The 12,677-nt window shown below is 48.2% G+C and overlaps 1 protein-coding gene across 1 annotated transcript in view; it reads right to left on the bottom strand.

Annotated features, from left to right (window-relative positions):
- Nucleotides 1–12,365, bottom strand: part of LOC149344626 (sodium/nucleoside cotransporter 2-like) — a 141,561-nt gene extending 129,196 nt beyond the window's left edge. Inside the window, exons 1-2 of the mRNA XM_089547270.1 lie at nucleotides 12,282–12,365; nucleotides 5,255–5,419 (exon numbers count right to left, since the gene is read on the bottom strand). Coding sequence (XP_089403396.1) covers nucleotides 5,255–5,419; nucleotides 12,282–12,350 — 234 coding nt within the window. The 5' untranslated portion in view covers nucleotides 12,351–12,365. The remainder of the gene's footprint in view (nucleotides 1–5,254; nucleotides 5,420–12,281) is intronic.
- Between the last annotated feature and the right edge of the window lie 312 nt (nucleotides 12,366–12,677).

The raw sequence follows: 12,677 nt of genomic DNA, 5'->3' as shown, positions 1-12,677 counted from the left end.
CAATACTAGCCTTAAATCAATTAATATTGCTACGGGTCGACTCAGAGACGATGAGACAGACGAAGTGAGAGGGCGCTTGGCGCGTGCTCGGGCTCTGAATCCTGTGCAGTGGCCTGTGTCTTGACGTCCGGTGCGCCCTGTGCTTGTGTTCTGTTCAGTGTGAGTGCACCAGTGTTCTGCGGGCTGTGAACGCCTCCTGCCACGTAACATCTTGGTGGAGGTGAGGACTTTCCCCTTCCTCTCGTTCTGGCCTATTCCATCACGGAGCTTCGCAGCGGTCGCTACACCGGGACCGCTACAATGACGCAGCCCGGCGACTCGCCAAGTCCCACTGCCACTACATTCATGGCCATGGCTCATCCCCGTGACCCCGACATCTTCGCCGGTGCCTCAACTGAAAACGTCGACAGATGGATCTTGATGTATGAACGCGTCAGCGCCCATAACAGGTGGGACCCCACCGTCATGCTGGCCAACGTCATTTTCTATTTGTCTGGCACAGCGAGGCAATGGTACGAAACCCATGAGGACGAATTAACGAGTTGGGACACCTTTAAAGAAAAGCTTCGCGCTCTCTTCGGACCTCCAGATGCTTCGAAGCTCGCAGCCCAAAAACATCTTGACTCGCGTGCTCAGTCCACCTGTGAAAGTTACATCACGTATATTCAAGACGTACTTGCCTTATGTCACCAGGTTGACAACTCCATGTCGGAATCGAAAAAGGTGGGCCACATCCTAAAGGGGATCGCGGACGACGCTTTTCATTTACTTCTCTGCAAAGGCAGTGATACCGTGGATGCCCTTATTAAGGAGTGCCGTCTCTTCGAGCAAGTAAAGAGCCGGCGCATATTTCCACAATTTCAAAGACTTCCCCATACGGCCGCCACATCTTCGTGTGTTTTGCAGCAGCCGCCAACTAGCCCACCTCCCACTTCGCCTCACAACATCAACGACACAGTCACCCGGATCGTTCGCCGCGAAATGGAGGCCTGTGCACCTGCGGCCCTCCAACCTACCATCCCCAGTCACCCGTTGCCCGATGTGTCCCTTATTCAAGCCGTCGTACGAGAGGAACTCGCAAATTTGAATCTCTCACCTGCCATCTGTTCCATCGGGAACTCTAGCGTCCGGCCTCCAACCAGGAATGCTTACCGTACCAGGGCTCCGACCTTTCGTCGCTACCGAAATCCAGCAGAGTGGCGCACGCCTGATGATCGCCCCATATGTTTCAATTGTTCCTGTGTCGGCCACATTTCCCGGCACTGCCGCAATAGATGGTTTCCGACTCCTCGCACCGAGCTCTCCTACGACAACCGTTCAGATATTCCCCGCCGTTTTCCGCCCCGACCACCTCATGACCAATCAGATTCGGCCAACGATCTCACCAGCTCCCGCCCACGTCGTTCTTCCCGCTCTCCATCTCCACCTGGCACCTGGTCCTTCCACCTGGCATATGCGTGGCAACTTTCGCACCTATTGGCTCCTGCCAAGTTGCCCCATTGGACACTGCCCATGCATCAGCTCCTGCAGACCCTGCTCACGATCCCACTTCGACTGACGCGATCACGGCATAGATGCCTTCCGATTTGCTCCCTGCCCAATCTTCTCAGCTGCGTGCGCTTCTCGAGTCCTATTCCGACATCTTCGACCTCCATAACAGCGCCCTCGGCCAAGCTCTTACCGTTACGCACCGCATCGACACCGGCGATGCTCCTCCTATCCGCCGCCGACCATACCGGGTCTCCCATGCCGAACGACAGGTAATCCAGGCGGAAGTGACAAAAATGCTGGAGAAGAACATCATTGAGCCCTCTCACAGTCCTTGGGCTTCGCCCGTCGTCTTGGTCAAGAAGAAAGATGGCTCGTGGCGCTTTTGTGTGGATTACCGTCACTTGAATAAGATCACTAAAAAAGATGTCTATCCGCTTCCTCGAATCGACGATGCCTTAGACTGCCTCTACGGAGCCAAATTCTTCTCCTCCATAGACCTCCGATCTGGCTATTGGCAAATTGCTGTGGATGACCAGGACCGGGAGAAGACTGCGTTTGTTACTCCTGATGGCTTATACCAGTTTAAGGTTATGCCTTTCGGCTTATGTAACGCCCCAGCCACTTTCGAGCGCATGATGGACTCCTTGCTGCAAGGATTTAAGTGGTCCACTTGCCTGTGCTATTTAGACGATGCAATTGTGTTTTCGACCTCGTTTTCGTCCCACATGGGCCACCTTTCACAAGTACTTTCCCTCTTTCGCCATGCCGGGCTGCAGCTCAACTCTTCAAAATGCCGTTTCGCGCGTCGCCAGCTCAATATATTAGGCCATGTCGTCGATGCTACGGGGGTTCGTCCCGATCCAGACAAGATCCGAGCAGTAAAAGACTTCCCAGTACACCGTTCGAGCAATGACGTCCGAAGTTTTTTGGGCCTTTGCTCTTACTTTCGTAGATTCATTCAAGATTTTGCCGACATTGCTCAGCCGGTCACCGATCTTCTTAAAAAGGATGTTAGTTTTTCCTGGGGGTCCTCCCACGATCAAGCATTTGCCCACCTTATAAGAAAGCTTACCACTGCACCGGTCTTGGCCCATTTCGATGTGTCCGCTCCTACGGAAGTCCGTACTGATGCTAGTGGCCATGGCATCGGTGCAATCCTTTCCCAGCGTCAATGCGGCACACATCGTGTAATTGCCTATGCTAGCCGTCTCCTATCCCCTTCCGAGAAGAACTACTCCATTACCGAAAGAGAGTGCTTGGCCCTCGTCTGGGCTGTTGGTAAATTTCGTCCCTACCTATATGGCAGGCCATTCACAGTTGTGACAGATCATCACGCACTGTGCTGGCTTTCTTCTCTGAAGGATCCTATTGGTCGCCTCGGTCGTTGGGCGCTACGACTCCAAGAATATGACTACGCTGTGATCTACAAGTCTGGCCGGTTGCACAAAGATGCCGACTGTCTCTCTCGTTACCCTGTTGCCCACTCTCATACTGTGACGAGCGCAAGCACCATTGACCTGTTCTCTGTAACTCCGTTTACAACTATCGGCGAAGAACAGCGTCGGGATGCGGAGCTTCTCTCCATCATCGATCGCCTAACGTCCGCCCCAACCGACCCTTCACTGAACCGCTTTGCTCTCGTTGATGGTATTTTATACCGCCGGAATCTTCAACCAACTGGTCCTGACCTTCTCCTCGTCGTCCCGAAGCACTTACGAACAGTCGTTCTCCACGAACTTCATGACCTCCCGACTGCTGGCCATCTAGGCGTTACTCGCACGTACGACCGCATCCGCCGTCGGTTCTTCTGGCCTGGCCTCTACCGCTCAGTGCGCCGTTACGTTGGTGCTTGCGATGAGTGTCAGCGTCGCAAGCGCCCTGCGTCTGCTCCCACTGGCTTTCTTCAGCCCATTGACATCCCTCCGGAGCCGTTCTACCGTATCGGCTTGGACCTTCTCGGCCCATTTCCTGAGTCCACTTCTGGGAACAGATGGGTTGCAGTCGCCACAGATTATGCCACCCGGTACGCGATAACGCGTGCGCTCCCCACGAGTACTGCCGCTGATGTCGCCGACTTTCTTCTTCAGGACGTCATTCTTCATCATGGAGCACCCCACCAACTGCTCACTGACCGTGGCCGCACCTTCCTTTCCGCTGTGGTAAACGACATTCTTCGCGCGTGCTCAACTAAGCACAAGTTGACGACCGCTTACCACCCCCAAACTAATGGCCTCACTGAGCGACTCAATCGGACGCTCACTGACATGCTCGCCATGTACGTCTCCTCTGATCACCGAGACTGGGACGTCGCACTCCCATACGTTACATTTGCATATAACTCCTCCCGCCACGACACTGCCGGATACTCTCCGTTTTACCTCTTGTATGGCCGTGAGCCTCAACTGCCGCTTGATACATTGTATCGAACGTCTCCTCCCGCACATTCTGAATACGCCCGTGAAGCCATTGCCCATGCTGACCATGCTCGCCAAGTCGCCCGTTCCCGCTTGCAAGCCTCCCAAGCTTCTCAGCAAGAGCACTATAACCGCCGCCACCTAGACAGTGCCTTCTTGCCTGGGTCCCTTGTATTGCTCTGGGTGCCTTCTCGCCATGTAGGGCTCTCGGAAAAGCTTCTTTCTCGATATGTGGGCCCGTATCGCGTGCTGCGCCAAGTCACAGCCGTCACATACGAGATTGAGCCTGCCTTCCCCGAGTGCAATTTCCGTACTCCACCCTCCGATATTGTGCACGTGTCGCGCCTTAAGCCCTACCACCTACCCTCTTCTGACCCTCGCTGAGCCGCACCGCGACGGTGCTTTCACGCCCGGGGGTCATGCTACGGGTCGACTCAGAGACGATGAGGCAGACGAAGTGAGAGGGCGCTTGGCGCGTGCTCGGGCTCTGAATCCTGTGCAGTGGCCTGTGTCTTGATGTCCGGTGCGCCCTGTGCTTGTGTTCTGTTCAGTGTGAGTGCACCAGTGTTCTGCGGGCTGTGAACGCCTCCTGCCACGTAACAATATTCTTCTTGCTGCACTGTACGTTATCCATTTATGTCCTCCCACTCCCCTCTGTAACACCTGAGGGTATTTAAAAAATAAATGAATAAGCGTGTTTTTGTGTCCTTTGCTTCGTTTCAGCTGTTCTGCTCATACAGGGTTTGAAACAGTGCTGCTGTGCCTGTCACGAAGCATGAGAGCAGTATTAACCCTTTCAGGTGCCCTTTTTTTTTTTTTATCGAAATCAGTTATTTTTTTCAACTATGTAGTATATTCAGGCCTCAAAAAGGGGAATTTGTTAGTTTTTGAGGGTGAAAGACCAGAGGGTAAGTTATTGCAACGATGTGGAGAATTCCGTACAAAGTCTCACATTTGTTAGAAATAGTAACATCGAAATGTTCTCATGTGTCAGGTAGGCACCCAAGGAATCGGAATGACTTTGCGTTTCAAAGATTCACATTACGCCCGAAACTGAGCAAAAACAATCAATGTTTTCACTCCCAGCAAAATCCATCAGCACAAAATGGTGGCTAGAGTGCTACCCAGCTCCCCGTTGAGTGAAACATTGTTTACTGCATTCGCTACATGGCACAAAAAACCAACTTATTTGCGACAAGAAGGGTGCTCAATTCGACTGGAACAATGAAATCACTGCTAGGTGCACCAGTCTCGCAGAAAAAGCTGCGAGTTTGCTGTATACACGACTGTGTACAAAGCGCCTGAAAGGGTTAAGATTGGCGGAGAAGAGCGCCGCTGTGCGTCCTTACCGCATCGCCGCCTTCGGAAAGTGCCGTCAGCAGGGGACGCGAACGGAAGAAGGCCCTCCAGGCATCGTTGGATTCCCAGAACTCGGTGAGGGACCACACCTTGGAGCAGTGGTCGAAGGACGGCCCCCTCTGCCCACACAGGCTGCTCACCACTGTGTCCAGGTACTAGACAGGAGGCAACAAAGGACAGCTCAGCAAGATAATAGAACATTTGCTTAGGCCTTTTGGCACAATATAGCATTAGCAAGCCTCAGCACATCTGTGCAGAGGACAAGATGGAGCCTGTCCATCCTTGCACTCTATGCTGCAAGCATCTCTTATAAAGAAAAGAACGATGCCACCTCTGTAAAGGCAGGAACTAAAACATGGGCACTTATGCTATTTCTCACGGAACAACAACGTGCAGTGCAAATCCTGTTCATGAACGCTTGCAAGTGAACCAGACTAGACCAATAACCAATCACGAAAGCAAATAATTGTTTGTCGTGAGAAAGAAGTGAAAAAAAAAGACATATGTACCGTCCAGAGTAAGGATGAAGAGGTAAGAGAAGAGAAAAAAACGATCAGCACAAGAGATTACGGGGAGTGAAATAGAGAAAGGGGAAAAATGACCGCATAAATTGACATGGCCAGAGGTGTGCAACAAGATGTAGCAGATAAGAGAGAGCACTACATTATTTTGCTATCTAAGGCCAGCCTGTCCAAACAATAAATTTTTTCTCTCTCTCTCTCTCTCTCTGATGTCTCACATTACATCGATGCGACTTAGTGTGACTTGGTACCCTTGATGCCTGTACAAATCGCCACATATACAAGATATATAGGGCAGTAGCATGGCAGATGACAGAAAAGTTAACAATGCTCTAAAGCAGTCTGATGGGTGTCCTGGAACTGTGGGTTCCTGTTGTATGGGGATCCAGAAGGTTCCGCCATAATATCACTCCTGCCTGTTTGTGTTACTAAGGCCCACCGACTGCAGTTAAGTTTTAATGGCCAGGGAACCTATCCAGAACGTCTTGCGAGTTCCGAGACATCACCACTAGGGGCACCATCGTCTACTAATCGCCAAGAAAGCAATGAAATTCTTTCTTCATCTCACCAAGTCATGAGACAAATCCTTCTACCCTAGTTAGTTAGTTCAAACAAGGGCTCTCAGTGCACCAGTTTAAAGACACAGGGGAGACCTTTGTTTTGGAGAAATATTTTTCACGCTCACTTAATATGCCCATGCTACAGCAAACAAATACTTCTTTGAAGTCACATGATGCAACATTTGTTTTCATTTACTTTTATTCATGGAAAAAATCTGCTTTCACTGAAAATACTTGCAATCTTCTTTTCCTTCTGATGTCGACTCCCGTACGAGACTGTGAGAGTCCGCGTTTGCAACAACGAAATGTTCTCCGTATAAACTGATGATGCATAACAGAGACGCCTTTACACACTCTAATTCTGCGTGACGAATGTCTTGCATCTGCAATGTCTTAACGCTTCTATTCAATTCCTTCATGCATTGACTAGAAAGGACCCCTTTCTAATGCAGGGCAGTGAATGACAACAAGCAACTAAAGAACAGTTGTCAGATGAGGCCTCAGGAAGTGGAATCAGTGGCACGTACTAAAAGATGCAGCCATGTTCTGATGTTCTGTTCTGATCCCTAAACATTCATCCAGATTTTCTGGTGCTCCAAATAAGAAGACTCTGGCACCACCACCCAGCTACATGCACCAACTTTAAAGCTACGCATGAATGCTTTTCTTTAGGCTGCATCCTGTACCTCAACGTGTTCATGGTGCTTCTGCAAAACAGCTGTGGCAGCATCTGGTAAAAAGCACAAATTTTATTATATTCCTCTCAGCCCATAGGGCATATGCATAGCAGATGTTTTATTCTAATCACTGCAGATCTTTTACCAAAATTCTACCACAAATACAGAGCACTGCTTCTCAGGCTGGACTGCCTGCCCCACTGGACATCTTGGCGAGGCATATTTATGAATACTGATTTATTAGCTGTCAGGTTCTAAGCTTTCAAATTATTCTCATTAATCTTTACTAAATAAAGTTTTTAGTTTATTTTGGGTTTAACGTCCCAAAGCAACTCAGGCTGTGAGAGACGCCGTAGTGAAGGGCTCCGGAAATTTCGACCACCTGGGGTTCTTAAACGTGCACTGACATCGCACAGTACACGGGCCTCTAGAATTTCGCCTCCATCGAAATCGAACCCGCGTCTTTCGGACTGGCAGCCGAGCACCGTAACCACTGAGCCACCGCGGCGGGGTCTTTACTAAATAAAGTGATAACTACTGCAGTACTGGTGTGTATGATTTACTGTGTGGCCAACAAGAATAACCATATTTGTCTCTTTCCTCCAGATGCAAACCTCTCTTCTTCTTTGTGTCTCCAAAAGAAAGAAAAGATGAGACACAGCATCACTACAGGCATGTTTTTATGCTGCAATTCCAGCATGCAGGGGCCAAGTTTGATGGAAATCGTGATGTCTTTCTCCCTTGGTGACACAGCATTCCCCCACCCCCTTCTAACGCACCAGAAGGGGCATTGAATGACAACAAACAGCTAAAGAATAGCCGTCAGATGAAGCCTCAGGAAGGCACTCTGCACAATACCGGCAGCATGCAAAGGTGCTCGTAAAAGCCCTTCATGCTGTGTCCCGAACGTGAAGCCAAATGCAACAGATGCACAATCACACACAGATGTAAACTGCCCAACTGGCGAAGGCCAGGTTTCCAAGTGAATGCACAGGATGCAAAAACAGCTTGCAGGTACCATTCTCAAGGCCATGCTCCGAGTGAGTGACTTAATGCAAGAATGTTAGTGCCCACTGCATCATTGTGCCAGGAGTGGTATGAGGACTCCCAGCTATAATCTATGAATGTAACGCCAGGGATTACTAATTCCGCATATATAGCCATCAGCCTATTAACGCTGCCGCAGAGCTAAAGTGCACCCTCCAGTCTCTAACGCGACAGCATTAAAGGCCCTGTTACCCAGAAAACCCGGCATCGGCGTTGTCACCATTGTGAATGAACAATAGGGTGGCGTCAGGTGGCCCAAGTGGCTACCCACCAAAGAAGCAACCTAGGTAGCCACCAAGGTCATGTGGCCTTGCAGTGTCATCACAACCTGCTCACCGTATTATAAGCAAACTGACCACCGTGGCAGGTGGCTGTTAAATTAACGACTGATCACAACAGGTTGCTCGGGAAGAGTAGGGACAGTGGCGCATCACTTAACCGCTGCACCACTGTACCAGGGTGGTAGGAGGACTCCCAGGGATCTATACTCCATTTCATACATAGCAGTCAATGCAGCAAAGGCTGCGGCGCCTGTTCGCGCTCCTCGTCCGCATCGTTATGTAGTGCGTCGAAAATGAAAAGAGTAATGAACTTAAAATTAAAGTAAATGTTGGTTGACATTGTAGTATAATAATAAAAGTGTTTTATTTTGCAAAAAGATTGCTTTTTCTTTTATGTTCTTCAAACCAGAGTGCCTTATTTTTCTGGTTTTTTTCCGGCTCCTCCTTTATCAGGTTTTTGCTGCTAGGGCAGCCGGTGATGTCGTCTGCTTTCGCCTTTCGGTTTCTGAGTCTGCGAAAATGCACCGCTATCTCCTACTCGCTTGTTTTCTTCGCCCACTGCGCCTTCAAAAACATCTCCTGCTCGCCTATTCTCCAAGCTGAAGCCTCAGAAAATTTCGAGAGACTGCTAGCAGGTGATTGTCAACGTTTACTCTAGCGTAAGGAAGCGCTTCCCGGAGAACACTGTGCGTGAAGTTCTCGAAACTGTGGGCGAGATGACGGGGGTGAGCCCTCGGACAGTTGCGAGGTTCAAGAAAGAAGGTCTCTCTACTGCACCGCAAAAACGACCTAGCAAGGTGACAATATCTAGCTCTCGCAGTGTTAAATATGACAGCTTTGCACTCAATGCCATCCGACTCAAGTTACATCGCATGTATGCCGTACACTACACTACCTTTTCCCTTCGAAACAAGTAAACAGCGCTGTGTTTTTCAATGTAGGTATTAGAGTTTGACAGTTTCGAATTTCTACCTTATGAATCTTTTAAGACCAATAAAAAAAATTTTAAAAATACAGCCAAGCCGGGAGTCGAACCTTGAGCCCTCATAAAATGAACGGACAGGCGCACGCTTTGTACCACTCAGCCACGACGTGAGGCGGACAGACACATTTCACTTGTTTTTTGCTGCGGACTACTTTCATACCTTTGGCAGCGTTGACTGCTATGTATGAAACGGAGTACATGAATGTAAACTGGAGGATGACCAATTCCGCATATATGGGCATTAACTCATTACCGCTATCAAGTCATATCTTTAAGGTGGAGTAAAGTGCCCCTTAAGTTTTTTTTATGGGCATATAGTGGCAGGTGCCTTCAGGTGTACGCAGACTGAAGGACCAAGGGAACAAATAAACAGAGCAACCAACAGCGATTCACTAAAATGAGAGCCCCCAATCATTTTAATCACACATGTGTTATCACTCATACTACTTGTGAACTCATTTAGTCTTCTTTTAGTATGTTGTGCTATCCTTGCTGACATGTTTCCCAATATCTTCTTTGCATGTGTTATTGTATGTAGTAATATCCCCCCTACAGTAATGCCTCATGGGCGCTGTAGGTACTTGCAATAAATAAATAAATAAATTGCAATAAATAAAAAGACAACCATTACAGAGTACACGACCCAAACATGGAGCAAAAGGCTCCCCTTGTGCAAGCACCCACGCCCAACACGCATTTCACTGATGCTGTCGTACTCTTATATGACAAGACTCTACTTCTCAGAGGGCACGTAATGCAAAGGGGCAAGATAGCCGCTGGTCCTTAAGGGTAATGGAGTGGATTCCAAGGGAACGTAAGCGCAGCAGAAAAGTTAGGTGGGTGGATGAGATTAAGAAGTTTGAGGGGATATCGTGGTCGCAGCTGGCAAATGACAGGGTTAATTGGCGAGACATGGGAGAGGCTTTTGCTGTGCAGTGGGCGTAGACAGGATGATGATGATGATGACAAGACCTGTAGCTTGAAGAAGTCTGAATCTATTCTAGACTACAGCTGCATGTTTACAATAAGCTGATAGAGCCTCCTAAACCATTTGGCAGGGCTCCGAGTGGTCACCGGTTTGCAAAATACATTAATTGAGAAAGCCTAGGCAACTCCATCAACTCTCCAGTGCAATGATCACATAACATAACAGGTTAATGGATATCATGTTATTTATGCCTTGCTCAGTTGGATGTGTTGCTTTAAAGAGCAGCTTGTAAGCTAATCTAGCACAACAGAATCAAGTTAAACAGACAGCTTCGAGCCCATCTCCCTGTTCACACATGTAAAAGTGCACTTACATACATGTAGCAGGTAATGTTATATTATACCTTGTTATGCTTTCAACGCACTTTCTTCATCATAAGGTAACAAACTGCCAAGCAAGTACTACTTATGTATGTGCTCATAAATGCTTTTAAGCCCATCAAAGAAAAGTACCTTATCCTCATCATGAAACGGGCCCTCAGTACTGACAAGCTGCACTTTAATTCAGCTTCTAGACATGCCTCCCATGGCTGATTCTGATCTTCCAGTTATCACACTAGCAGCATGGACCATTCACGAGAAGTGTAGTGAGCATTCTCTGATGATGGTGCCACCATGCAGTGGTCAAGGCGAGGAATTTATTTTGTCCTGATGACATAAAATCCATGACGACTGCTACGTACACAATGAAGTTGTCACGGATGTCTACCAGTGAGGAAGTGGGCACATATGGAGGGAGACGCATAATTTCGACCTGAGGATGATGACGTCTTGGCTACTTCAGTCCTCTGCTGCTGCACGACTACAAAAATGTGCAGAACTGAGCTGGGCTTTGGTGACTCTATGCTTGTGATCTTACATTAAACTAGTGCCAGGAAGGTACACAAAGCATTCAGTTCATTTCTTGACTAACATAAGCTTCTTATTTAATTTTTATTTTAGTATTTGCAGCCTTTGCCAAAAGTAAAGAGCATAAGGGGTTTGCTTCTAAGTGATATACCAAAGCTCTTATAGCACCTGTAGAAGTACTGACTAGCAGAGGTGATAGTACAAGGATTCCTCTAGCCTTAAAAAGAATTGAAAAGTTCACGATGCACCACGAATCACAAAGTAAGGCCAAGAAGCAAACCCCTTGTGCTGTATACTTTTGACAAAGGGAGTACATACAGCAGACCACGGTTAGGTTCAGCACAGTTGTCCCACGGCATAGCCTTGATGGTTCGCTGTAGCGTCTACCACATACACAGCCCGCAAAGTGAGTCTCACGCTCCGTGTCATGTTGATTTCATTTGTTTTTGTTTTTTTAACTCTCGAATCACATCAGTAAAGACTGAGATCTGATACAGCAGTATTTACAAACAATTAAATGCTGAGACAATGTACTACATCCGCTAAGTGTCTTACAATCGCGACAAGCAGAAAAGCTCTTCGTGCAGTTCTCAAGCTAATTTCGAGGTCCACAGAGCCCCACTGCGCCGCAAGTAAAATAACAAAGATCCTCCAGCAAAACGGTACCAACGGACGACAGCCATTCCTCTTTACTGCGTTGTTGCTGCTGGTAACTCAATACTTTGCCCGAAGCCGTACAGAAAGAAGTGGCGGAGTGTAGTGGCAATGCTCGCGCACTTGGTTTAACTAGATCAGCAACGCCCACAACCTGTCCTATTCCATAGGCTACCTCCACACAAACATTAAAGCCGAAGCGAAAAATAAAGAAGCAACACAAGGGCTCTAAAGCTAGTATTAAGTGCTGGGTCATTTTAAATGGTGAGAACGCGCCAGTAAACAGCTAGCTTTGTGATCACTAGGTAATCGACAGCGGCGCTAAAACCGGCGATGTCAACGCCAACGAAACTCGACAGCACACACTTATGGCATCCTTAAACAGGCACCGAATTTATACAGTCAACTAAATAAGTCTCATAGAATCTCTTGCTAGAATAAAACTGAGCATCTCACCTTTTCAGCTTTCTCCACAGGGAATTTCGAGAGCAAGCTGAGACAATCGGCACTAGCAGACGGCGCCATGCTTGTTTTTAATGTGGATTGGATAGCGTTGACTCTTTCCGACTTAACCAAGTGCCAAAAGAAGAGTTTTTGCCAGATTTTGGTTTCGCTTTTACGATAGCATTAATATGCTGCTTTTACGAATGCTTTTACGGCGCTGGGCTACTGAGCCAGACTACCCGGGTTCGAATCCGGCCATGCAGTCCGCGTTTCGATAGAGGCGACACGCAAAAGACGCTCGTGTGCTGTGCGATGCCACCCAGGTGAAATTTTCCAACTGAGAATCTTCTGGTTAGAGCTTGTTTGCTAGTTTCAGCTGGTCCTAACAATTAAGAACATTTCAGGCTT

The sequence above is a fragment of the Amblyomma mixtum genome, chromosome 5 (genome assembly GCF_055824585.1).
Source record: "Amblyomma mixtum isolate Tamu chromosome 5, ASM5582458v1, whole genome shotgun sequence".
Classification (NCBI taxonomy): domain Eukaryota; kingdom Metazoa; phylum Arthropoda; class Arachnida; order Ixodida; family Ixodidae; genus Amblyomma; species Amblyomma mixtum.
Note: the sequence above shows the minus strand (reverse complement) of the source record. Positions and strands in the feature narration are given on the sequence as shown.